The sequence below is a fragment of the Papio anubis genome, chromosome 1, assembly GCF_008728515.1.
Source record: "Papio anubis isolate 15944 chromosome 1, Panubis1.0, whole genome shotgun sequence".
Classification (NCBI taxonomy): domain Eukaryota; kingdom Metazoa; phylum Chordata; class Mammalia; order Primates; family Cercopithecidae; genus Papio; species Papio anubis.
This window is the reverse complement of record NC_044976.1, coordinates 130,851,329-130,878,819: the sequence shown is the minus strand read 5'-3', so window position 1 is coordinate 130,878,819 and position 27,491 is coordinate 130,851,329. Positions and strand designations below refer to the sequence as shown.

General features: G+C 51.0%; 1 protein-coding gene across 8 annotated transcripts in view; it reads right to left on the bottom strand.

Moving 5' to 3' along the window:
* Positions 1-212: 212 nt before the first annotated feature.
* Positions 213-27,491, bottom strand: part of VANGL2 (VANGL planar cell polarity protein 2) — a 28,504-nt gene continuing 1,225 nt past the window's right edge. For 3 of the 8 annotated variants that reach the window (XM_031654525.1, XM_031654521.1, XM_031654523.1), the window contains exons 2-9: positions 27,206-27,289; positions 13,125-13,385; positions 12,853-12,973; positions 9,426-10,033; positions 8,482-8,618; positions 7,847-7,982; positions 4,632-4,863; positions 213-3,787 (exon numbers count right to left, since the gene is read on the bottom strand). In XM_031654525.1, coding sequence (XP_031510385.1) covers positions 3,527-3,787; positions 4,632-4,863; positions 7,847-7,982; positions 8,482-8,618; positions 9,426-10,033; positions 12,853-12,973; positions 13,125-13,195 — 1,566 coding nt within the window. In that variant the 5' untranslated portion in view covers positions 13,196-13,385; positions 27,206-27,289 and the 3' untranslated portion in view covers positions 213-3,526. Of the gene's footprint in view, positions 3,788-4,631; positions 4,864-7,846; positions 7,983-8,481; positions 8,619-9,425; positions 10,034-12,852; positions 12,974-13,124; positions 13,386-14,478; positions 15,461-20,698; positions 22,362-27,205; positions 27,290-27,491 lie in introns of those variants that run through there. The other 5 variants (XM_031654527.1, XM_031654526.1, XM_031654531.1 and 2 more) reach the window with 3 other exon arrangements.

The window sequence follows — 27,491 nt, the reverse complement described above, 5'->3', positions numbered from 1 at the left end:
TTGTTTCTCTCTCTTTAGAATCAGGATTCGGAATAAGCAATTTCCTTTTTCATTTTCCCATTTCTCTCCAACACACCCTGAAGGCCTGTAGAGCAATGACGGGCTCACACTGCCCCCTCCTGCCCATTCCCTCCCTAACAAGGAGTATATATTCTTTCTCCCCTGGCCCTCTTTTGCTCCCATTCCTGTAAAGAAAGAAAAGCAACAGAATGCCCCCACAAAAGTCAAATGTCTTTATTTTATATAAAAAAAAATTTGTACAGTTTTAGTTCCTATGTTTAAGAAAAAAACCCTAAAATTGCCATAATGTTTAGATCCACTGCAAACTGTAGAAACAAGCTTTTTATATATTAAAAAAAAATTTACATTTTACAATTTTCTACATGCATGCACAAGGTCTCAGCTCTGTAACCCCCCCCAAAAAAAGAAAAAAAAATCTAGATCCAACAGTGGAAAATTCTACATTTACAATCTCACTTGGAAGGGACTCAAAAAGCCCCCTTCCTTATGCGCACAGAAGAACAAATCACAACAATCACACACCAGGACTGAATCCATCAGCAGATACTGCCCCGTGGGAAGGGCAGAGGAAGGAGAAGACAGACAGACTGACAGACACCACAGAGGAACAGGGGAGTTCGCCTGGGAAAGAAGAGAAGTACAAACCCTGGGGAAAAGATGTGTCCAATGAGAAAGTTCCGGAGAGCCCGATGTCTCATCAAAGGTGTTACATCAGGGTTTGCCATTGGAATATTGAGTGGAGATGGGAAAGAGAAAAGCAAAGGACTGAAATGGGAGGGGAAGAGGAAGAAAAGATGAGAGACAAGAGGGAAATAAACAAGAAAAAAAGAGAGCACAAAGACTAGTTTAGGAGAAAGGACCAATGAGGACAGTGGCAGAGTGGCGAGGTAGGTGAAGGACTGAGGCACAGCGTCCTGGTGTGGAGGGAGGAAGGGCAAGCGTTCCGAGGTGGTGAAAAGGAAGGCCTGCTAGGCACGGTGGGGATGAGCGAGGATGCCATGAGTCACACAAAAGAGAGTACTGGAGAGGCCCAGCCACAGCAGCCCTATGGTGTCTAGGGGGTAAGAGGTGGGCACACCCCCACAGCAGGAGAATGAGCAGATCCAGCGCATGATGGGACAGACACAGTGGGGAAACTGCTCAGAGGGACTGAGTCAGCCGCACACCCCACAGCAGTTTACAGCATGGAGACAACTTCCCACAGAGGAGAAGCAGAGGACAAACACATGGCCATACGTCTGACAGTTCATCCTGACATTTTAAAAAACAAAAGTAATAATAATAATAATAACAACAACAATGAAAGAAGACAGATACCACAGTTCTGACGCAAAAGACCAAAATGTTACCATTCTCAGGCACAGCCCTTAGTGCTTAGAGAGAGAGTTGGAGGAGAAAATTCTTTTTTTTAGGAAAGGGGAATGAAAAAAAATCACAGTGATTAAAAACATGGCAGGATCTTAAAATAAACACTCCCCTGCCCCTAACCTAGGACAGCAACTAAGATCCCAAATCCTTTCCCTCTCTCCAACCCCAATCTGCTCCTCAGACCACACCACACTCCATCCTGCCCCCAAAGGCAATGACCCCAGTCACCATCCAGGCCCTGTTTTCCAGGATAGTGAGGTATTTATGTGACTAAGAAGGGACTCCTCTGACACAAGGATTTTGAAGAGAAGAAAAGAGACAGACCCCCAGAACAGGACGTATTTCATACAGGCCTATCTCGTAACCCTGGCCCCAGCCAGAGGCCATGCCTAAGTGAGCTCCACAACCCACCCCTTTGGGGGCAAGGTAGGCATTGGCCAATGAGCCCCGCTCTGGCATGTGGTGGGTGAACAGGTGAACTTTTGCAGAAAGGACAGCAGGAGAAACCCCGATCACTAGGCTCCATCATTCCCAGGGCTGGCACTACACAGAGAGGGGGCCTCCCAGGTGAGACCCTGAGGATCTTATCCCAGGATGTGCTCTGCAAGGTAAGTACCAACGAGTCTTCCAGGGAAAAGAAGGGCCTACAAAGGGACACTGTGAGTTACTCAGAGGAATGGCCTAGTCATTGCAGCCATTGGAAAGGTCCTCCATGTGGATCCTGGCTAGATGTATATGGGTACTTCCTAATTCTATTTTCCTTGGCAAAAATGTCTGAGTCAAAGGCTCAGAGTTATATTGAAAAGATTTATTAGAGGACCAGCAAATTTTGCTCAAAATGAGATCTAAATTATCAAGAATTTGGATTTGGTGCAAAGACTATGGAAGCTAAAATGGGGTGAGGGGTGAAGTACCTACAAAAGGCAGTGATCCTTGTCCCTCAACCCGGTACAGAGGGAGCCCAGAGCTCAGAGAATCAGGCAGGGAGAAAAGGGGTAGGGACCCTGGAAGGCCTAGGAAACCAGACCCCTGAGGCAAAGAACTGGACTTAAGGCAGGGGATGAGGAGGAGCTGCCAGCTCTTCCCCAAAAGAGATGAGGCAACAGGTCTCTGGAGTCGAGAGAAGACAGCAGGACAGGGGTGGCTGATGACAAAAATAAAAACATTTGTCTAAGACCACAGGGGCTGGGTCAGGGTCTGCAAGCCACTAAGTCTGTACAGGACTTACCATCCTTCACTGGGAAGAGCAGGGAGGAAAGTGAGGGTAGGGTCAGGGAGCAGGAGTCAATGATGGGGTCTCTCCAAACCCTCAGGGATCTATTCAGCCCTCCTCCTCAGGGACTGCCTAGGAAAGACACATTGGAAGAAAGGTACCTTCCCCCAAGTCCCTGGAAAAGTGGTCACAGTCAGTTTCCACTTGTTTGCCTATGGTCACGTGACCATACAAACCAAAAACATGAGGTGGAGATTTCTGGGAAAAGGATGGGATCCTTCTTTGCTCTAAATATATGTGGAAGCAAATGCTCCTGGCAAGGAGATTCCTAACTCAGACTGTGTGGCAGGAGTATCCCTGCCCCAGAACCCAGGGTTTGTTGTGGCTGGTGTGAGGGACAGGAGGGCTAGTTGCTGCCCTGGAGGAATTTGGCACTGTGGCTCTCTGGAGTCATGACCATGTGCCCCAGAGAAACCCTGCTGGGGCCACTGAAGAGAAACGCTACAAGAACTTGGGTTTATGAGTCGAGGCTCAGGAGGGGAAGGTACAATTAGCAGGGTCCTGTGCCCTTTCAGGAGAGACTGCAATCTGGGAAAAGACTAGGTAGGGAAAGAAGAGGGAGAGAGGCACTGATTCCTGCAGCGCCTAGAGTAATACAAAAGTTGTTGGGGGCAGGGGAGAGGGGTCCTTCCCAGGTACTGTTGACAGCAGGATGGTCCAGGTTCACATGGAGTAAAATAAGGAAGAGGCGAGAGAAGGTGGGGGTAAGTTAATTCAAGTAAAAAAAAACAAAACAACAAAAAACAAAAAACAAGAGCAAGAAGAAGAAGGGTGGCAGGAATGTGGCTGGGCCTGAGAACCAAGCCCCTTCCTACTCCCTCAGGAGCCCCCCAGAGTCTCCCACTCCCCCCTGCTGTTGCACAGTCACACTGAGGTCTCAGACTGCAGCCTCATGACAAACTTGTGCGACTTGGGATCCACAAATTCCTCGGAGAGTTTGAAGAATGGGACCTTCTTAGTGCTGACCACCAGGCTGAAGTCCTGGCGTTTTAAGAGGAAAACGATGCCATCCTTAAGCCCGTTGGTCACCGGCTCCTCGCTCACCAGTGTCCACTGTTTGGCCAGCCAGCGTTCCTTGTGGTACTGGATGGTAGGTCCAGCCGCCAAGTATCGCTCCAAGAAGGCCTGAAGAGAAAAGAAGGGGCTGAATAAAAATCTCTGTCGCCTACGCACTATCCTTCATCCCCTGGGGCACAGTTTCCAAAGACAACAAGGACGTCCCTGAGCTCACTCTATGCATATGAACTAGAACTTCAGAATGTTACAGCAGGAAGGGGCCTGAGATCATCTGCTTCAGACCCTCATTTTATAAATGAGGAAGCTGGAGTGCACAAGGGGATGTGGCTCATCAGGTAGGACTGAACTCGGCTCCCCTGACCCCCATCTGCTGCTCTTCTCCCTGCACCAGGCTGTGACCTGGGTAAGCCCTCCCTCATTCTTCCTTCCTTCCCACACAGCTTATATGATTAATGCCAAGCAGGTTTTGTTTTTTTGCACCAGGAGGGAGCCAGAGGTGTCAAGGTTAAAGTGCAACATCTTTAGTTACCTGCTCACCAAGGGTGGCTCAGGGAAAGCAATTCTTGGAAGCTGGCAATAGAGTTAAGGGTGGGCAATGGCTCAAAATGACACAAAGCCAAGACCAGCTAGTGGAGGCGAAGAGGGTAATGGGGGTAAAGGTGGGCCTTTGGATGTGGTAATTCCAGAGCCCTCATAGAGATAAGAACTAAGTCTCAGCCATCCCCAAAAATGGTCCTGAGGACTCCCTTCTCCTCATCCACCTAAAGACTTCACCCCACACAGATGGGGCAGGTGGAATAGGAATGAGAGAGAAGATTATAAAGAGGAGGTGATGAGGAGAGAGAAATGAGGTGGACAGTGAGGAAAGTAGTGAGAGAATCAGGAAAAATGAATGTGGGAAGGAAGAGGAGCTGGGGAAGGAGGAAGGATGCTGGCAGCAGGGCAGGCCTACCTTGGGCGTCATGTCATGCGTGATGCAGAATTCAAGGTGCTGCAGGATGCTCTCCATGGTGTGGTAGGGTTGCTGCTTGGTGGTCCGAAGGTACTTCTGCATGGCACGGGCCATGGATGCGAAGATGGCTTGGGCTGCCTCCCGGGGGTCCATCACTTCCCTGGGGTTCTTCTGCTCCTCTTCCTGCAGCCGCTTAATGTGAGTGAAGGCCTCTTCCACTGCCACTACAAGCCTAGGGGACAGGAGGGGACTGGGCCAGATGCCCACCTCTCTTTCCACCACCCCACCCCTCTCCCCTAGCTCCAACACTCCAGCTGCCTGAATGAGGTCAGGCCTTTGTGCTCACCCAAAGCAATACAAAGCCAGGGGCAATCGTGCCTTTCTCCCACTGGGAACAGTAAACAGTCAGAGTTCATTGGGCCCAACCCAGGGATTCAGAGGGCAAACCTAGTGTCAAACCCCAGAGAGACAACTGGGAACTGTGCTATAGGAAAGACAAAGCATTCCATCCAACTTTAAGGAAAACCTTCTGAAATAAGACCCCCAAATCATATTTCACTGGGTCAACAATTAATAGATATGACTACATCAAAAAGACAGATTTCTATTCAACCATGATCGCATGGGCAACATTAACTGACATCTGATGGAGCTGGGGAAAATATACACATCTAAAACCAACAAGGGATTCATATCTAGAACATGCAAAGAATTTGCTACAATTTCTATCAAGAAGAAAAAGGCAGAAAGCCTAGAGAAAAAAGGGCAAAGGAGGTGAACAGAAAATTCACAAGAGGACTGAAAGGCTAAAGAATATACGAAGTAGTTACTGGCCAGCAATTAGAGAGATGCAAATGAAAATGTTAGTAAAATACTACTTTTCCATCAAAATGGAAAAAAGAAAGAAGTAACTATAAACCAAATATTGGATAGGATGTTGGGAGTATTCCACGAACTACTGTGCAGCAAAAAGATGCAACAAACTAGATGTACAGGCAACTTGGATGAATCTCAAAAACTCAGTGTTAAGGAGGAAGCAGGAAAAAGAAGTCCATTTACATTAAAAGCATACAGATGGCCGGGCGTGGTGGCTCATGACTGTGATCCCAGCACTTTGGGGTCAGGAGTTCGAGACCAGCCTGGCCAACATGGCGAAACCCCATCTCTACTAAAAATACAAAAATTAGATGGGCATGGTGGCGCACATCTGTAATCCCAGCTACTGGTGAGGCTAAGGCAGGAGAATTACTTGAACCCAGGAGGCGGAGGTTGCAGTGAGTCGAGATCACGCCACTGCACTCCAGCCTGGGCGACAGAGCAAGACTTCGTCTCAAAAAAAAAAAAAAAAGCATACAGACACACACACCAACACCAACAAAGATCACTACACTAACACTAACTTTGCACAAGGATACATATGGGTTTTAAGGAAATCAAACACACTCAACTGGATGCCTCAAATGTGGGGCTGGAGTGAAAGTGGGAACTGGAGGAAAAGAGAAAACAGAACAAAGAACCATGAAAAACCCTATAATGACAATATGTTAGAAGCTGAAAAGAGCCATTAATCCGATTATCTGCACTTCAAGTCCAAAAACCAAAGTAAAAGCCCCCTGGCCTAAGAGCAGGACCAGCCTGAAGTGACAGGACAAAGAAAGAAAGTGAGGCCTGTTATGCAGAAACCCAGGAACCCAGGAACTTGAGTCATTTCAGATGGGACTCTGGGTATGTAGGTGTGGATCTGTGTATGTCTATCATTTCTTTCTTTATTCTCTTGCTTCCCCTACATTTCTCAGTAAATTCCCTTTGAAAAGATCCTTTTATCTCAGGTAAACAAAGGAAAAAGTTTGCTCCTGGTTACAAGCAAGGTAATGGGGAAAGGAAAGAGTCCTCTATGTGCCAAAAATGGTGGTGGCAGCACAGGAGACTGGATGACCCTGGTCAGGGCAGAAGGTAAAGGGGTAGGGACATCACTGGTTTCCTTCCCATGAGGGCCATTTCCAAGACAATTAGAGATAGGTTGGAATGCCACAGAAATGGCGTTGGTGATCTTTGTTCTACTACAGGGGATGCCAGCCTCATATAAGAACAGAGTAAGGGCTACCTCTTGCCCTTGAAACCTGGAGATGGTGTGGGAGATGGGGTGGAGGGCAGGTGTGTAGTCAAGTCCCAAGGCACTCTGCTCCTCCCTCAGGGAACTCCCGACAGACCAAGATGGAACCCGGCAGAGTAGGCACCAAGTAAGATTCTTCAGAGTTGACTAAATTCACGTAATAATATGAATAGGGAAAGGGAGAAGCGAGGATGGCATTTAAGAATTTACCAAAATATAGGCACTAAAACCTCATTTTTTGAAGGCAACAAAAGCACCATCTGGTGAGTCCCCTCAAGATCTACTGGTAGGCGGGCTAGTCTAGCCTGAGTCCGTGCTGTTGCAGGTAAAGCTCACATCCCTTTATTGGGTCCCTACCCCACTGTGGCAGGCAGAATTCAAAGATACCCTCCACTTCTACCAGACTCCCATCCCCTCATTAGACAACAATCTTGGTACATTTCGCAGATGTAATTAATGTGCCAAGTCAGTGGCCTTAAAAGAAGACTGTCCTGTTGGGCCTGATCTAATCACATGAGCTCTTTAAAAATCAGAGTTGGGCTGGGCGTGGTGGCTCACACCTGTAATCACAGCACTTTGGGAGGCTGAGGCGGGTGGATCATGAGGTCAGGAGTTCAAGACCAGCCTGGCCAGCATAGTGAAAGCCCATCTCTACTAAAAATACCAAAAAAAAAAAAATCAGAGTTATCTCCAGCTGGTGGCAGAAGTTAGAGACCTGTTTCTGCTGGGAAAAAAAGTGCACTGCCATCTTGTAAACTGCCTATGGGGCTATGTGACAAGGAACTGAATTCTCCCCGTAATAATGAGCTTGAAAGAGAAAGCATAGGCTCAGATGAGAGTCCTCTTGATTTCAGCCTGTGAGGCCTGAGCACAGCCTCCAGCCAGCCTACACCTGACCCACGGAACTGGGAGATAATAAATGTGTGCTGTTTCACAGCTGCTAAGTTTATGGTAATCTGTTAGGGCAGCAATGGAAAACAAACACACCCCCCACTCATGTCATCATTGCTCTATATTTCCAGCAGTTATAGAAGTTCCTTGGTCTTCCTCTCCCCATTCACCCAACAAGCACCTCCCCTCCTCTTCTCCCCCAGGGACCCACCTGGCCCTCCTCTTGCGCACCCTTCGCTCATGCTCAGCCTCCTCATAGTAGTACTCATTGTGACTGTTGTCCCGCCTCCGAGCTGCCGCTGCGATCACAGCCCGAGACTGGCCAGTGGAGTTGTTGGTGCTGTTTTCTGCACAAGAACAGGATAGAGGAGATGGTCACATCAGAGTGTGGCCTCTCTTCCCACTCCAGGAGCTCTGGAGACAGCAGCCTGACATGTCCAGAAGAAGCTGTTCCCACCACCCAGCAATACCTCCTAATCCCAACCCTCCTGGCCACCTCTGGGAGGGGCCACAGGAAAGCAAAAAGGAAGGCACTGGAGGCACAGGAGTCCTGCAGGTGTTCCTCCCCAGTGCAGGGGGTTCTGCAGCTCCAAGAGCTGAAGGGCTTAGACCAGGGCTGATGAGAGATACTGAGGAGCCAGATCAGGGGACACGCCATAGCATAAAGGGACAGCAAGTAGGATGAGCAGCTCAGCCACCTGGAGTCAAGGGAAGTGACTGAACAGAAGCAGCTGGAACATAGGCTAAGGAAAGGAAAAAGCAAGGGACGAAGGGTAAGAGAGAGGCGGGAACTTGGAGTCCTGCTTGGGAAGAGACAGGGAAGGGCAGAGGAGCAGGGCTGCTCACCCTCTCCGAGGGAATACACCTTGAAGCCAGACACTTTCTTGGCCAGGACGGACTTGGGCAGGTTGAGGAGGGCAGGGTTGTAGACAGGGAAGTCATGGTAATACTTCTCCAGGATCCACACTGCCACGCGCTGGATGCTGTGGGGGAGACGGCAGGAGGGAGCGGAGAAGGGACAGACAAGGGGCACAGGGGAAGGGACACATTAGGGCAGGTTGGCAGGGCAGGAGAGGACACAGGACAGGGACGAGCTGCTTCCAAGAAGCCCGACTCTGGGCCTGAGGTCTACTTACCAGGCTCCCAAGCCTTCCCCAGGGCTGGGCCTTCCAGTCCCTCCCCGCCATGCCAAAGCCCAGCAGAGAAAGGGCATTGGGCCTGGGTCCCCAGTCAAAGATCACCTCATCCCCATCCGGCATTCCCCCAAGATTCTCTACAGGACCAAGGATGTGCCACTGATACTCTGTGTGGCCTCGAGGGGTAGCTTGTTTACTGGCAGCTGAAGAACTCTCCTCCTTATCTCTTTCTCTGGGGATCCCTCCTCTGGCCAGGTCACTTCACAGGCCACTGAGTGCTCACAAGAAGCTGTGCCTCCCAGAAAGAGTGGGGATTCCACTAGAGAGGGGATTCCAAAAAGCCCCTGTTTGTGCACCCCCCCAATATTTCTTCCCTTTGGTTCATCCCCCTCTAATATTCCCTACCTCTAAATGCCTGTTCATTCCCAACTCATAACTCCCAACTGATCTTGCCCCACAACGTGTACATGAACTTGCCCATCAAGCAGCAAACATTGGTGAAAACCTACTTGGTGCAAAGTACTCAACTCCCTCCCACATAGCCCTCCAAGCCCATCACCTCCAGCCCACCATCACACCCTCCCACCCTAGCAGTCACTCCACATCCTCCCATGCCCTTTCCCTCCCAACCCTTCTCCAGCCGTGGGCTAGTACCTGAGATGGCCAACGTTGTAGAAGCGGCTGGCGCCGTCGGTGGAGCGCACGACTTTGAGCGTGAACTGAGGCTGGAGCTGGCGCAGCTCCAGCAGGACCACGGCCAGGTAGTGTACGAAAAGAAGGGCGTCCACCAGCGACACGGCGAACTGCACCACGCCCTGGTAGCTGCGCTCCCGAGCATCCAGGATGCGCACACCATAGAAGAGCCAGTAGGAGACCACGAGCAGGAAAACCAGCACCATGAGTAGGGCGCGCAGCACAAAGACGCGGGGCAGCGAGGCCTTGGGCCGGCGGAAGAACAGAGCCCAGCTGCCCAGCAGCAGGATAAGCAGCTTGAAGGCCACAGAGATGAAGAGGCCCTCGCAGGCCGTCCCGCAAGGCTCCAGCTCCTCCCGCCACAGCAGTGGGGGCAGCAGCAGGAAGGCCAGCGGCGTGAGGAAAGACAGCAGCGCCAGGGTGGCCCCTGCCGCCACACCCAGGTGACGGGAGCAGTCCAGAGGGACACTGTCCTCCATGTCCTTGGCGATGCGCGTGAGGTCATCGTGGGAGATGCTGTGCTCTGAGGTGCCCGTTACTACTGTCGTCGTTTCCCCCCAGTTGTCATCCTACAGGCAGAAGGGGGCCAGCCACACAATAAGGAGAAAAGGGTAAGAAGAGGAAGAGGAGATGAACAGGAGAAAGGGCGAGGGGAGAGGAGGCAGAGAGGAACACATGGGAAAGGAGAAGGCAGAAAGAAGAGAGGGTAATCAACAAATAGGCAACCATCAAAGTATTTACTGAGCTCCACTGTGTGTCCAAGTCTGGCCTCTGCAGATGGCCAAGTCCAAGACCCGAGCCCTCGGGGAGCTGGACACTGGTCAGTGAGAGAGGAAAAAACCACACATGCGGTAATGACCCTCAGAGCAGACAGCACAGGACAAATACTGAAGGAGCTGCTCAGGCAGTGACTGGGATCCGAGGGCAAACTCGCCAAGCAAAGCAGGCAGGTGGGACCTGAGCTGATCCTTGGGGGAGGGGAGCTCCCAGGAAGATGTTCCCAATCCCAGATGCACACATTAGAACACTTAATGGAGGTTGGAAAATAATACTAATTACTGGGGAATACGATCTGCTTGTGAACCTTTTCAAAAAAAAAAAAAAAAAAAAACCTCCCCAGATGATTGTAGTGGTCATCCAAGATTGAGAATCGCTGAACTAAATGATCTCTAAGGGCTGGTTGGCTACTCAAAATGTGATCTGTGGACCAGCAGTGTGGACATCACCTGGGAGCTGGTTAGAAAGGCGGAACCTCAGGCCCATCGCACGTTTACTGAACCAGAATCTGCATTTTAACAAGATCCACATGAACCACCCAAACATTAACATTAATTCTGGAAGTCCTGCTGAACGCAGTGGCTCATGCCTGTAATCCCAGCACTTTGGGAGGCCAAGGTGGGCGGATGACCTGAGGTCAGGAGTTTGAGACCAGGCTGACCAACATGGAGAAACCTTGTCTCTACTAAAAATTAAAAAAAAAAAAAAAAAAAAAAAAAAATTAGCCGGGCGTGGTGGCACGTGCCTGTGGCTACTCGGGAGGCTGATGTGGGAAAATCGCTTGAACCCAGGAAGCGGAGGTTGCAGTGAGCCAAGATCACACCATTGCACTCCAGCCTGGGCAACAAGAGCGAAATTCCATCTCAAAAAAAAAAAAAAAATTATGGAAGTCCTATCTAAGTTCTTTCCAGCATGCCATGATTTCAGCAGAAGCTAGAGGAGGAGCTCCAGGGCAGGAATGGCATGAACTGAGGCACCCAAGGGCTATGAGAGCAGAGGATCCATGTGCAGAAGTACAGCAAGGTGCAACCAGGAAGGTGAGGCAGAGAACAGCCAGGCGGGGCTTGTGCAGGCCATGCTGCAGTGCTGGGCTAGGCAATAAGCACCTATTCTCCAGGCATGGAGAGCCACTGAAGGTTTCCAACTAAGGGAGTAACCTGAGCAAAGCAGCACAGAGAAGAAGAGAAGACCCCAGGGGTAAAGGTGTGAAGGTGTGAAGGACACTGTGCAGACTCAAGGCCACCCTGGGTCTCTGGGTCTCTGGTCTGCAAGGCCACCTCTGCTGGGCCATCTAAATGCCTATCCCTAGAGGCAAGAAGGTGGCCAGGATGAGGTCCCCAGGTGCCCCTCTAAGTGTGGTCTGCTCAAGCTGTTTCTCTGCAGTGGCTGGAGGTCATCCCACAGAGGAGTCCCAAGACCACCAGCCGCCTTCAGCACCCACAGCCTCCACTCCTGGGACAGCCTGGGGATATGGAATCACATCCTGACACTTAGAAGGTTCAGATTACAGGATGAAGGCAGCCCGACAGCACCAGTGATTAGGGAGGCTGAGGAACCTCCTCTCCACAGGATGGGGAACGAGTCTGATGTGAAGATAGAAAGCGGATGCACTGACTGCTTTCAGCTCAAGGCCCTGGGTCTGTTCCCTGCCCTCTGCCCCCCAGACATACTGCCCACCCCCTCCAAGGACCAATGGCTTGGGATCTCCTCCCCAACAGCAGGAGAGCTGGTCATGCCTCAGGGTCACTTCAAGAACTCAGGAGACCAGGCCCCAGGGAGAAGGGATTGGCAGAGAGGGAAAAAGAACATTTCCTTCAGGTATTGACCTGCTCCCAAGGCCCAGGAATTCCCAATGTCAGTCACAAGGATTTCTTCTGAGGAAAAAGGAGCTGGGAATCTCCAGCCCCCAGAGATGCTCCCAAGAGGAATGAGTCTTGGGCAACCTCAGTGTCACCTCGAATCCTGCCTCTGCCCTATTCCAGGACTGTGTTCTGTCCACTGTCCTCCCTACCAGGTGAGCACAGTGGGCAACAGAGGTTAGAATAGAAAACCTGCTCCCCCCTGTCCTGGAGAACTCTCTCCGGGGGTCTCTGCTCCATCCCTCAGCCTCACTTCTTCTCCCTCAGGCTTTCTTCATCTACTCTTCCCATACTCCTTTCCCAAGACCTAGGTGACGCCATTCTACAGGCTGACACCAGAGGGCACAGAGCGCCCACACCTTGAGGCTCCAGGAAAACTCAGCTTTGCTCACACACACCCCAGGCCCAGCCACCACCACCGCCCTCCTGCTCCAGACTCCCAGCGGGCCTGACCGGCTGGCAGCAGCTGCAGAGGAGCTGGGCAATTCCCGTCACACAGCCCAGGTCACCCCCCCACGCCTCTGGAGATAAGGAAGGAGAGGCTGCTGCTTCCAGAGGGATCTCTATACTGAAATTCCTGAAAGTCCTACCTTAAGATACTGAGCCAACCTAAGTATAACACAAGACACACTCCCCAATCTGGCAGCTGTCTGAGACCAGGTTTCCAAGCCCTCCCCCAGTCTGTGGAGCCTCCAGCCCCTCAGGAGCAGTCTGAAAATGCCAGTCTGGGCCACCACATCCCCGGTGCTCACCCGCTCATCCCCTCGTGTGGACTCATTGTCCAGCAGGGGCTCCCCAGGAGCCTGGATTGTCACCGACTTGTCCCCTCGGCTCCCATCTCGACTCTTAGAGCGGTGTCGGTCCCGGCGGTCCCTGCGGCAGGAAGCCAGAAGAGGCACAGAAAGTCCAGCAGTGGACCAGGGTCTTCTCAGCAGCCACTCTACCCCACCACCCCTGCACGTGCCCACCTCTTAACAGCCCCCAACCCTCCCTCCGCCACACGTCACCCCACATGCCTGCCCACCTGTGCTTGCGGGAGCTGCGGGAGTGGCCCGACTTGTAGGAATAGCCCGAGTACTGGGACTCGGTGTCCATGGCGTCTGAACGCCGCGCCTTATAGCGCTCCAGGGCCGCAGGCTGGGGCCTCTTGGGGGGCCCCACAGCCACCTCCTTCAGCACCGGCTTCTTCAGGCCAAGAGGCACCTTCAGGAAGTCAACTGTCACCCTGAGGGACTCTATTTTGCTGGACGGATGGGCTTGTCTCAGAGAAAATCCAGCGACGCTCCTGGTGAGAGGAAGAAGCTGGTTAGAGGCGGCTTGAGCTCTCTATGGGGTCAGAGCAGAGGAAGACCATCCACACACAATAGCCACAGAAGGCTCAAATGAGCCCAGCCATGGCCTGAGAATATCTCCACCCAGGTTCCTGCTGTCCACTGGGCCCAGTTCCTCCTACCCTCCTCTAGAAAGAGCCCTGCCAGCCTGTGCCAAGGACTCAGGCCTGGGGGAAGATGGCTAGCAAAGGCTCCCAGGGCAGGAAGGCTCACCCAGAATGACCTAACCACAAGCCCTCTGAAAGGGAGGAGCAGGGCATTGCTTCCCTATTCTCAGCCAGGAAAACTGAGGCATGAAGAGGGCAGGTTCTGGCCAAGCCAACAGGCTGAACCAATGGACACCTCAGAGAGCAGAAAGGAGCTGGCTTCTGTCCAGGGGCTACCCCAGGCATCTCCTCCACATGCTACACCTCCTCCCCTCACTCATACTTTCTGAGTGTGCCCACAGCGGGCTGCTTCCCTTGGTACCATCTCCCCAGCATCTACTTCAAACACACCCAGGGTTACTGGTAAGATCAGGTGTGGCAGGTTCGTATGCACACCCCCAGGTGAGGGTGAGGGGTGGAAACTATGGATAATATGGTGGGGGTGGGAGGAGAAGACAAGTTTCTACTTGCCTAAAGTTCTGAAATAGGCAAGGCACAAGTTTATCTGCCTACTTATAGGCTTATCTTTCAACCATACTTCACCTTCTGATTCTGCAGAGGAGGATGACCTCTCCTCTCTCTAATCCCTACCCAAATCCTGCTCATTCTTCTGAGCCCAGCCCCACCCCCTCATAGGAGCCCCCACATACTCTAGCACCCAATGTTATCTTCCCTGCTGACCCTGACTCCCCTAACAGTCATCATCATCCACTGAGCACTTACTTCCTATCTTCAGTCATTGACGCATCAAATCTTGTTTGAGCACCTTCTATGAACATGTATTCTGCTAGGTGTAAAGTAGTATAACAAACCCTGAGTTTACAGTCTAGCAGGGAAGAGGGCACACCAAACAAGTAAGCAGATAAGTATAAATGACCGATTGCAGGTCGTTTATACTTACGGATGGAAGGGCGGAACAGGAAACTATGAGAGACACCACATGGGGCAAGGGCTACTTTAAACTTAGCGGTTCTAGAAAGTCTGAAAAAAATGACATCTCAGCACAGGCCTGAAGAAGAAACAGGAATTAACCAAGCAAAGGAGCAGAGGAATCACATGTGTGAAGGCCAAAGGCAGGAAAGAGTGTGTTGTATTTAAAGAACCAACAAAGGCCAGTGGGGCCAGAGTTGAGGAAGAGAGTGGGCGGTAGAAGGTGGCACTGCAGAGACAGCCAGGCACCAGGTGAAGAGCATGAACTTTATTTTATTCTAAGGCCACAGGAAAACTTCGAAGGATTTTAGCTATGCAGATATGGATTGAAAAGAGGGAAAAGTAGAAACAGGGAGATCAGTAAGGAGGTGACTGCAGTAGTACAGGCTTGCTAAGGGTAGAACCACAGAAGAGTGAGCAACAGTCAAATCAACAGGACCTAATGAGCAGGACGGGAGTGTCAAGAATCCCCAGCCTGAGCAAGGGAGCAGATGGTAGCACCATCAGTAGGATAGGGAAGACTGGGGAGGAAGCAGCCTTGTGAGGGAAGACAATTAGTTCAGCTTCTAGCCTGCTAAGTTAGTGGCCATGAGACAGTAGGCAGCCAGGTATCAGAGGAGCCAGACTCGGAGGACAGTCCGAGCTGGAGGTACTGAGGGTGTGAAAAGCTATGGGGATAGATGGAATCACCTAGGGAGAGGACTACATAAGGACATAAAGGACCCCGACATGTACACATGTCTAGAGGAAAAGGAGCAAATGGGATGAGAAGGCCAGAGAAGGAGGGGAGCCAGAAGAGTGGGGTCTCAAGGCAGCCAGAAATTTAAGAGTGTTTTGAGGTGGCAATTAAGTCAACCAGGTCAAATGCTGCTGAGAGGCTGATTATGTTAAAAACTAAAATGGGGCCGGGCGGGGTGGCTCACACCTTAATCCTAGTGCTTTAGGAGGCCGAGGTGGGTGGATCACGAGGTCAGGAGTTCAAGACCAGCCTGGCCAAGATGGTGAAACCCCATCTGTACTAAAACTATAAAAATTAGCTAGGCATGGTGGCAGGCGCCTGTAATCCCAGCTACTCGGGAGGCTGAGGCAGAGAATTGCTTGAACCTGGGAGGCGGGAGTTGCAGTGAGCCAAGATCATGCCACTACACGCCAGCCTGGGCGACAGAACGAGACTCTGTCTAAAAAAAAAAAAAAAAAAACTAAAATGGATTTGCTGTGTATAGTTACCTTTACTCCGACTACTCTAAACCATCAGTAATTTGAGAATAAACAATATGATTGATACATATTTATATCAATCTCCCCTCCCATGGGCACAGAGCAAGGAACTGATACCAACCTAGTAAATGAACATAGTCATGCCTCGCTTAACCACAGGGATACTTTCTGAGAAATGTGTCATTAGGCAGCTGCATCCTGGGAACATCAAAGAACGTACCTACACAAACCTTGTGTTTTTGTAGTATAGCCTACTACACACATAGGCCTTATGGTACAGTCTGTTGCTCCCAGGCTACAAACCTGTGCAGCATGTTACTGTACTGAACACTGTAGCCAACTGTAACACAATGGTATATACTTGTGTATCTAAACATAGAAAAAGTACAGTAAAAATACAATAGCATAATTTTATGGGACCACCATCATATATGTAGTCCATCGTTGACCAAAACATCCATGACTGTACACCTCTCTGGCTCTCAGGGAAACTATAATGACTGTAGGGAGATGAATGTGAAATCTATTCATTCATCCTCTTAACAGAGCTCTATAGACGCAATCCTCCATAGGATTAGTTATATTTGTCAGTATCCCCATGTCAAAGCATGTGTGTGATAAGGACACACACATATTTGTCAGTATCCCCATGTCAAAGCATGTGTGTGATAAGGACACACGTACAGGACAGAGACATAATACCTTAACCCAACCATAAGACTTTCCAAAAACCTTTGCAGCAAAAATGATCCTTATTTATCCACTTACCTGAAATATATATGTTGGGCTCATCTACCCACTCTCCTGAGGACCCATTCTACTGGCCTATCCCTCCATATAGTTTAGACATCTCACCTGCATTTCTCTTGTGGTTCCAGCCTATTCTTTCTAGTCTTCCTCATAAAAACTGACTTTTGCCAGGAGGCTCAAAGATAATAAGTGGGTCACAGAGTGACATGGGGGTAGAAAAGGGGGTGGAGAAGTAAACAACTGCCATGGACTAGAGTCTAGACACACACACTAGATCCCAGGCTGTCCATCTCCTCATCCTCTGTATACCCACCATCTGCCAAAGCCAACAGCCAGAAGAGCCAGGGATGTGCACTCAAAGATCTGAGTTTAAAACCTAACTCTTCCACTGACTAGCTGTGTGACCATGTGCAAGTTACTTAACATCTCTGTGCCCGTAGCCTGGTAAGCTCATTAGTAAAATAGGGAAGATAATGATGCCTTTTTCATGGGGTAGCCGTAAGGATCACGAGGGTGAAAGAAGTGCTTTTATAAATGGCTCAGCTAGTAATTAGTTAAGCAATTAACAAGTTTTAGCTCCAGGATCACTCATAGTCCAATCCCCAGACACTTCCTCTGAGACTAGAGAAAGAGGTGGTATAAATAAATCCTGCTGTTAGTATAACTAAATAAAGAAGTCACACACACACACACACACACGCACACCAACCAGAACCACCACTTCAAACACACCCAGGAGGTAAACTGATGCCATTGCATTTTCCCTCCAGATAAATTTCAAACCAGACAAGGGTGCCAGTCCCCTCCCATCCTTTTGTTCTGAGCTGCCCAGCCTAGTGCCCCCTATCTTCCTCCCCTGCTACTTACTAAAGACTCAACATGAATCCTGCTCCCCTGGCTTGCCAACCCAAGTCAGGGAGCCCAAAAAGCACCAAAACAGGCTTCTCTCCTCCCTACCAAACACAGGCACCAAAAATGAACCCGACTTCTGAGACCCTTGCCTGCTGTGTCTTCAAGTACCCCAGGGAACTAATCCAAGCACTGCTGCTGGGGGGCCTGGGAGGAGGGAGGGGAGGGGAGTAAAGAGAAGGGCAGAAGTTCCCCTTATTTAATCAGTCTCAGGAATCAGGGGTTTGGAGGGTCTCCCGGGTGGGCAGCGTTCCCAGGGAAGAGATGGGGGGAGGGGATCACTGGATGAGATCAACAAGTGGAAATGTCAAAAGGGATGACGAGACGGGGAGGGAAGTCCGGACTCCGTGCAGGGCAGGGAGCTGCCCTAGTCTGGGGAAGAGGGAGACTGTAGAAAAGGAATGTGCCCCACTGCCTTTCACCTTGCCCCCCACTTCCCAAGACACAAACACACACACTCAGTCCCCTGCTCAAACCAACCATGGATTATCTGGGGTTAAAAAGAGGCCAGGGAGGAGAGAGGGAGAGAAGAGAGAGCCTGTTACAAAAAGGAGACCCTTCTCCCCTCCAAAGGCCTTTCAGAAATAAAATTAATGGAATGTGTCTCAGTATCATCCCAAGGGGATTGGGGGGAGCTCGGCGGGGGGGAATGTGGGGGCTTTTGTCCCGGCTGCCCAGCTTCTCCCACATTGATCACCATGGCAACAAAAGCCCCCTGTTGCCTAGGTGATGGCAGCCGGGTCCTGGAACCCATACCCAGCATCCAAAGGGAGGGAGGTTATAGAGGTGGGGGCGATAGGGACAGAGGAGGAGAGAATGGGGTTTCTCCTCTGGCGGCCCCAGCTTTTGTCTGAGCTCTGGGATCAGGTTTCTTCAGGAAACAATTGGAGGCCTCTGGAAAAAATACACTCAGAACCTGGCAACAGGCAGAGGGAGCAGGGCCCTAGAGTAGTGTGTATGTGGGTGTGTGTGGGTGTGGGGGTCTGTGTGTGTATAAGGGAGGTGGGTGTTGGCCAAAACACAGACCAGGGCGGACCAACTCTTTCCCATTTCCCACTCAAAGGAGGCAGCTTAAGTGGGCAAGGCGTTGAACACAAACGCCAGCACCCCCATGCGTGGCGCGTGCTGAGGACCGATGACCAGACGCAGGCAGCTGCAGGCGCCACCTCCTGCCACTGCTCTAGCCCGGGCCCACCCCGCAGCCCAGTCCCAGCTACTTTAGGCCTGGGGTGGGGTAATGAGACAGAGCATAGATGAAGATGGGGCTGGGAGAAAGAGCTGTGGAAACCAGGGTGATTCTCGCGAAGAAAAGGGGGGCGGGGACAGAGCACAAACATGCACCTAAAAAGGGCACCTATTTTTCCTCATCACCAAGGACAGGGCTGGAAGCACCTAGCCAGCCGAGCTGCAGAGGGTGCTTGGGTTTGATTTTTTTTTTTTTTTTGAGACGGGGTCTCGCTCTGTCACCCAGGCTGGAGTGCAGTGGCCGGATCTCAGCTCACTGCAAGCTCCGCCTCCCGGGTTCACGCCATTCTCCTGCCTCAGCCTCCCGAGTAGCTGGGACTACAGGCGCCCGCCACCTCGCCCGGCTAGTTTTTTGTATTTTTTAGTAGAGACGGGGTTTCACCGGGTTCACCAGGATGGTCTCGATCTCCTGACCTTGTGATCCGCCCATCTCGGCCTCCCAAAGTGCTGGGATTACAGGCTTGAGCCACCGCGCCCGGCCGGGTTTGATTTTTAAAAGACTTCCAGCCAGGTGGGAAGATGATGGGAAAGAGGACAAGAAGCCTCAAGTTCTCCTCAGACAGGAGCAGAGATCTCTGATAGGACCATTTTCCTCTCCACAGTCAGGGACTAAAGAAGGGTGGTTCTGCCTGAACACAGGGAAATGGGCGTGATTACTGCTTCAGACCCTGCCTGAAGAGTCGTCTGTGGGCCCCTGCCCACTAAAGGTCTCCGATTCCTATACAGGGGCCTGGGTCTTCCTGCATATGCCCTGCACCCCTTTCCCACTGCAGCCCATGGGCAGGGGTATACATGTGGGCACCCCCTAGCTGCCTGGCTCCCTAATCACCACCAACCGTAGTGCCAAGGTCCAAGGATATCAATATAAGTTCCACTCAAAGTGCTGGATGCCCACCTTCAGCCGTGGAGATGGCAGGAACTAAGCTGAGAGTCCAACCTCCCAACTCACGATCCCAGGAGCTAGCTCTCTGTGCAGTCAGGCACCTCACCAACGCCTAAGGCCAGTGCAAGGCACAGCAGAGACTCGAGATACAGCTGTCCCACTTCACAGCCTTGCTTGGTTTTCCTCCTCGTCACACTCCTCCCCTGAGTTTCACAGATGTGCTTAACCCAGGCAGAGCTGTCAGGCCCTGGTAGGGGGCTGAAGTTGATGGGTGTGGGTTGAAAATGCAGATACCCAACATGGCTTCCACAGAGGAGAGGAAGGTACCCGAACCTCTGACTATGCCCACATCACTCCCTGACACCCCTTTCCTTTTCCCTTTCCCCTGCAGGAGGACACAGCTGGCTGAATCACCCTCTTCTCAACAGTTTCCAGCACCAAGCTGAAAGGGGCCTCTCTCTGGGACCCAGAGAGAGAAGGTGACTACTTCTCTCTCTGGGTGCCACTACTCTCTCATGGCCACTACTTCTACAGCAGCCCATTTCCGGCCTCCTCTGATTGTTGGAAAATCGTACTAACACTGACTTTGAGGGGTGCTCTCTTGGAGTGAGACCAGGTTTCTCCATGAGACTGCTCTGGACACTGCTTCCTTGAGTAGACACAACTGCAAGAGGGCCACGACAGGAGAGGATTTGCTGACTCCATTCTGCCCCCTCTTCTCACCAGAGACAAAGAAACAGAGACTAGACAGGCCTCAGCTAAGACAGCCAGAACCAAAGAGCCTCTATCCCCAAAAGGGGTGGTTCCTGCACCCATCCTTCTACCACTTCTAAGAACCGTGATGTTCCTTCATCCCCACCCAGCCTTGGGCCGTGGGCAAGCCACCCATCCGGAGATGCTAGGCTTTGCTATCACCAAAACGACTAAGGTACAGCATAGGCAAGGAACAGCTCCAGCCCTGGACCACAAATAGAGTGGAGATTTTGTCCCAACCCGCATTCCTAAACCCTGAAAAAGCCTGTCCGTGGATGACAGTGCTGCCCAGGAGGCCAGAGAGAACAGCTGGATCTTGGTGGGCTGAGGGGTGGGAAGGGCAGAGCAGGGAGCCCAGGAACTGGCACCAGGTGCCCCACCCCCGCCCTGTTAACCAGGCATTCTCCCAGGACAGCCCCAGACATGAGCTCACCATCCTCATAGCCCCAGGGTGGGGGCAGGATCCTTCTCCTCACTGGGCTGAGTGGCAGAGGAGGGGTGGGATCCTGGCCGTGCTTGGGTCATCCAGGCATCTAGGCTTCCAGAGCAGCTTCTCACCAGCAGACCGCAGTGCAGGGTGCACCACAGGAGAAGGGCCCACAGACTAGGCTCTTGGCCAGGATACCTGAGCTTGCATTCTAATTCAAAAGCAGTTGGGGAAGCCAGAGCCAAGCCCCTCTCCACCTGCTTCCTTAATTTCCCTCAGTCTAAGGCCGGGGGTGAGGCTGGGGACCTCTAAATCCACAGAACACACCGAAACACCTGCCCCCCACACACATACACCCACACTCTGTTGCCCCTCTGAAACCTGGACTCACTCCTGCCTGCTCCACCCAGCTCCACCCACCCTCGCTAGGCAGGTTCTGTAAAGACCTGCTCTGCTGTCTCTCCAGCACCCCCACCCCCATCCCAGCTCCCAGAGGTACCTGCCGCCCAACACAGCACACAAAAGCACACACGTGTGTACATACATGTCCCATAGCACTCCATGCCCTAGCCTTCCCCAGACCCATTCCCAGTCAGTCTTGCAGAGAACACTGGGGGTGGAAAGGCTGCAGGAGAAAAGGTGAGTAATCCCCCTGGCATCTGTCCCAGGTGGGGGCCGGTGAGAAGACGGGACACTAAGCTGGTGGGAAGGTAACCAGGGCTCCTGGATTCTCCACTTAATTTTTACCAATGGGCAGGCGCCACAACTTCCACCACCAGGATTTGAGCTGCTTCCTCCCTTGACCTAGGCAGAGAACTGGCCCCTACCTGCCCACCAGGTGAGCTGTGGAAGAACCAAGAAGGAAAACAGGCAGCTTGAGGTGTCTTCAGGGAGAGGGTGGACAATGGGAGGTGGGTGAGCTGTGCTGACCCATAAGCCAGCTTCCTGTGCACTCCAAAAACAAATGCCCCCTCTTCCTAGCCTGCTGCTCGAGGTAGGCCGCAACTGTCCCTGGCCCCAAAAGACCTTCAAAACCTACTCACCCAGCCCCTGCCCTGGGGTGCAAAGATGTAAAAAGCAGCTAGTTGGGAAGGGGAAGTTAGCCAACCTTGGGCTTGCTGTGGATGGGGGGAGTTGAGCTGTGAGGATGGAGTGCGGGGGAAGAACACATGGGGATGCTGTCAGGAAAGGCTGAATTGTAGGAAGGCAGTAGAGTGTGAGATACAGTGTGACTGGGGGTGAGGGTGGCAGAGCTGGGTATCCCCATCCTGAGAACCTCCTGTTGCCTCAGCCCAGAGCCTTGGATCTGGCAACTTGGCTAGTTCTTATCTAGAAAACCAGAGACAGCTGAAAGGCCCAAGTACCAGCCAGCCTCCACCATCTTGACTACCCCCTACCTAAGATTCTCACTCTTTGCTGAAAATTCTCATCTCCCCCATCCCTTATATCTACCATCTCCATTCCTGAAGTAAAGCAGGTGACAAAATGCATGTTTTGTTCACAGTCTGTTGTGTTTTAAGTGACTGCATTCACACCTCGGGCTCAGCACCTGTTCCTATCTAAATCCTACTTACCCTAAAAATCCAGACCCCCTAGGCCAGGCGCAGTGGCTCATCCCAGCACTTTGGGAGGCGGAGGCAGGTAGATCACCTGAGCTCAGGAGTTCGAGACCAGCCTGACCAACATGGTGAAATCCCACCTCTACTAAAAATACAAAATTAGCTGGGCATGGTGGCACATGCCTGTAATCCCAGCTACTTGGGAGGCTGAGGCAGGAGAATCACTTGAACCAGGGAGGCAGAGGTTGTAGTGAGCCGAGATCATACCATTGCACTACAGCCTAGGCAACGAGCTCTGTCTCAAAAAAAAAAATAAATAAATAACAGAACCCCCTCCCCAGACCCACAAACAAACACACCCTCTGTCTCTGACCAGGCTGAGGGAGCCAAGAACACTCTGGTGAAAACAGGGGTCTGAAGGACATTGTTAGGGGCTGTGAAAAAACCCTATAGACAATAAGGACCAGGCTCCTCCCAATCACAAACAAGATCTCATGGGCCATGGTGGCCAGAACCTACAGTCACTCCCTTCCCTCAACCACTCTGCAAAATCATGGCCCAGCAAGGAGAGGTTTCTGCAGAAATGCCAGCCCCACCCCAGGTTTATGACACCAAGGTGCTCCTCCTGGAGACGAGATCGTTCTCTGACTCCCACCCTCAAGGGTAGACTTCTCTGCTCCTCAGGCTGACAGTGGATTCATGTTTGCTTTTCAGAAAACGGGGGAACTACTCAAGTGCAAGATTAAAGGCAATAATGAGCAATCAGACCTAACTGGAATGACAGTCGGGGAAGGTGAAGAAACTTTTGGAAAAAGGAAGAGCACTGACGTCAGACCTGGCACAGTCTTTTACGAGCTATGTAATCTCAGGTGAGTCGCTCCTCTTTTCCAAACCTCAGTTTCCTTATCTATAAAATGGGAATAATAGTGCCTACTTCAGAAGGTTAAGAGTTTTCAGCAAAATAATGCATACAGAATATTACAGATTCTGGCACACAATAGATGCTTTAAAAAATGTTAGTTCCCACCTTTTCTCCTTTAGTGGGTCCACAGCCAATCCCCTCCACTTCCTGCTCCCATAACCTCACTGTAAGGAGAAACACCCCAGAATAAGATGGAACCACCTTTAGGTGCCGCGTTGGCCCTGTTCTAAATTAGACCATATCCAGGTACTGCCTGAGAGAGCCACCAAAATGCCTCTTCCTCCTTTTTCTTCTTTCTTCAGCGGCCCTTGCATCCCCCAACTTTCTTCCTCTCCTTCCTCCTTCCTCACTTACAGTAAGGCAGACCTGGGTTCCAATCACCTCCCACTCTCCTCTAGGCTCTATGCCCAGCTGTGTGTGGAGTGGCAGGGGAACGGGGTCCCAAGCCTCCCACCCTAGCCAGCCCCCAGCTTCTTCCCACTCTCCCCTCTCCCTGCCCCACCCTGATTACTAGGATATCCTCAGCTCTGCTGATTCCAAGCCTGCTTCTCCCAAACCAGTTCCCAGCTGTTATGTCTGTAATTACCAACCTTGCCAGGGGCATCTGACAAAGCACAGCAAAACTTCATTTCCAAAGGGCCCCACCATAAAGGGCCTCTACCTCCTATTCTGTACCAAGCAGGGTAGAGACAAGGAAAGCAAAAATTCTCCCTGGCCTACCACAGTTCTAGCCAGATCACAACAGAGAAGGTGAGAGAGGGCTGCCCAAGCCACATCACCAAGAGACAGGATAAAGAAGGGGAGGGCCGCCGTAGGCTAGAGTGTGAGTAGGACTTACTCCCAGGCTTTCCTTCACCTCTGCTGACAAAATCTCATCATGCACAGGGTTATCCATCTTTGGAAGGTAAAAGGGGAAATTTCAGGTCAATTCAGAGAGAGGGGAAGCTGATGCCAAGTGAACAGGGAGATGGCTCCCCACAAGGATGAGGGTTGATGCATACAGGAGTGAGCTGCCCAGGAAAGAGGAGGAAAGAGCAAGTTTTAAAAGTCCCATCCCTAGCCCAGAGCCTAAGAAGAGGCAATAATACCCTAGCCTCTCTTCTCCCTTAATACCTCCAACTCTACCAACCCCATAGGACAAGCAGGAAAGGGATGATAACTTTGTTTTCTAGACAGAGAAACTGAGGCCAAATCCCTACTTCATACTTCAAGGTGCAGGACTACCAAACACCCTGTGTGCCTTCTTGCTCACACTGAGCCTCCACCAGCAGTGCCCTCCTCAGACCCTTCCTGTTGGCCTAACTCATTCTTTAACCAGCTAAAGTCTATCCACACAAGGGAATAATATTCAGCTATAAAAGGGAATGAAGTACTAATACATGCTGCATGCTACCATGTGAATTAACCTGGAAAACATTATGCTAAGCGAAGGAAGCCAGATTCAAAAGGTCACGCATTCTATCATTCCATGTGTATGAAATATCCAGAATAGGTACATCCATAGAGACAGGATGCAAATTGGTGGCTGCCAGGGGCTGGGGTAAGGGGAAATGGGGACAACTGCATAATGGGTATGGGTTTTCTTTCAGGATGGTGCAAATGTTTGGGGACTAGACAGAGGTGGTTGTTGCACAGCACTGTGAATGTACTAAATGCCACTATTCACTTTAAAGTGGTTTATTTCCTATTATGTGAATTTCACCTTAATTTTTTTTTAATCCAGCTAAGGGGGCATCTCCTCCAGGAACCTTCCCTGGCACCTCACCCCAGGGCCAAGCACTCTTCCTCTATGCGCCAGTGGCCTCCTGAACACACATCCACACAGCACTCACTGGGCTGCAGTGAATCAACATGTTTTCGCATGTCTCCCCTGGGAAACATCTTATTAGCCCCTCCATCCCCTGTGCTTCACACAGCACCTGGCAGACAGGAGACAGTGCCTAATGTGGCCGGACAGAGGAAGATCAGAACCAAAGCCTATTTCTCCTGTCCCAACCCCGACCTCTCTCCCTTAACGATGATTATCCCTCAGAATCCAAACCATCCAGCTAACATTTACTATGTGCCAGGAACTGTGCAACGTGCTTTCTCTATTATTTCAGTTAATCCTCATAACCCTAAGAAGTAGGGCCTATTATTAATTCCAATTTACAGGTGAGGCTTCAAAAAGTTACCAGTTTTGTCTGATGTCACAGAATTAGAAAGTGGCAAAGCCAGAATTTAAAAGCAAACCAGGGAAGAAAGCCACTTGGCAGGGGACCAGGGATTCCTTGTGGAAGGGCTCAGTCTAGGCTTGGAGGATGTGCCTTAAGACACCTAAGAGGCTGGGGAAGGGGGTTTATTACTTGCCGAGATCACACCACTGTTAAGTACTAATTCCAACCAACTCTGACTCCTTTCTCTGGCCTCACAATGTGAGGAACACTTGAGGGAAGGAGAAGACTGGAATCTCTAAAACTCAAGAGGGGATCAGATCTCTTCCTTTTCCCTGCCAAAGCTTCTGTTAGCCAAGTTCCCTCCCCATTAACTGGAAGGACCTGGGAACCAGATGAGCAGATAAAAGACTGTCCTGCTCTAGGGCCAGGGAAGGGGGGATATTTCCTCAGACCTAAAAGGATCAGGAGAAGAGGCAAACACACCAGAGAGGCCTGCCCCGGAAGAATTAGAGGAAGTAGAAGTCAGGAGCAAGACAATGGGTGAGGAGGGGCCAACGTGGCCACCGACTCCCAATCTGGAAGTACTTTCAGAAATGGCATTTCCTATTATCTGACCACAATTCCTCCTCTTTGGAAGAGCCCCCACCAGTATAATATATCATGCATGTGATGAGTGTATACAGAGCAAACAAGGTACCCCAGAGGGCCAGGGCACACCATCTTAGATGCAAGTGCCTTGCTAGCCCTGGGAGCCCTAACTGTCAGACAGGTGTTGGGTTTAGGGGAATGATCCATTAAAAAAAAAAAAAAGGCTTTTCCTACTCTGCCCCGTTCCTCATTCAAACATTTTGTAACTCCCACTACTCTTATCTCCAGGCCTTAGGGAGGGTAGGGAGCCCTGAGGACTAAAGAGGGAACATTCCAATTGCACATGCCCATTAGAGACTCTAACATTCCAATTGCAATTGCCCAGAGACCCTAATGGGCATGTGCAATCTCACCTCAGCTCTTAAAACTGGGTGCCGCAACCCAGCCACTGGCAGCAAAAAGAAAACTGCTAGAGTGTACAATGGAGGAAGGCTATCCTTAAGAAGGAGGTGAGCAACCCCTTCCCTATACCCCAAAAGAAAAAGGATGAGAGAGGACAGGGAGAGAAGGGAGCTGTGGCTTCTTGGTGGAAAGAGACATTCACTTCCTGGATAGTCACCGACTTCCCACCACACTATCATGACGATGAGTATGGCAGTATAGCCTGCAATGGGTACCTGGCCCTTTCCCGACACACAGTCAGTCCCTGGCCCCACACCCACAGCTCCATCTCAATCATGCTTCACACCAGGGAAAAGGGAAACTATGTGATAAACCACACAGACTCACTTGCAAAAACTCCTGAAGAAACACCCTATGCCACCTTCTCAACCCCATGGGCAGGGAACCCAAGTTGTTCCCTACCAGGTCTCACCCTCCAGACATGCTTCCTCCTCTTGTTTCCATCCCGCACCAAAATCCCAAGACTCCTCAGGAACTTTAAGATCTTAGAGTTAGGGCAGAGTTAGAAGGCTCTCAAGCAACAAACTCTGAGACGGCTTTCCAAGAGAACTGTGGCCTGAGGCTTTTAACTAAGGCTGGGAATATAAGAATGTAGCCTCTCCAAGCACTGGAACCCAGCCTATGATGATGGGGGAGGAAGTTCCTCTTATTCTTCTCCCTGACCCCGCCAATCTTCCAAATTCCTCTAGGACTACAACCAGACCCCTTGTTCCCTATTCCCCACAACACACGCCCTCTTCCAGAAAAACCCATCCCCCCAAAACAGGCACTTCATAAGACAACCCATTCCCTCCCACCCATAGGTCTCAGATACTTAAGGTACTACCCCTAAATCCAGGCGAGGCCATCCACGAAGTCTCAAAATCCTGCAGACAGCCTTCCTTTCCGGACTTTTGCCAGGAAAATCTGCCTGCAGAGACAAGAGGTACCCCTTACACACACTCAGAAACATACATACCAGCTAAGGCAGGCAAACACACTGATACCCATCAACACAGGTTACACACAAGAGAACACAGATTCACTCACACCCCTTCCCAGTACACAGGTGCACACGCACCTATCCACATACACTCCATTCTGCTCTTATACACCCATCTTCCTTGGTACCT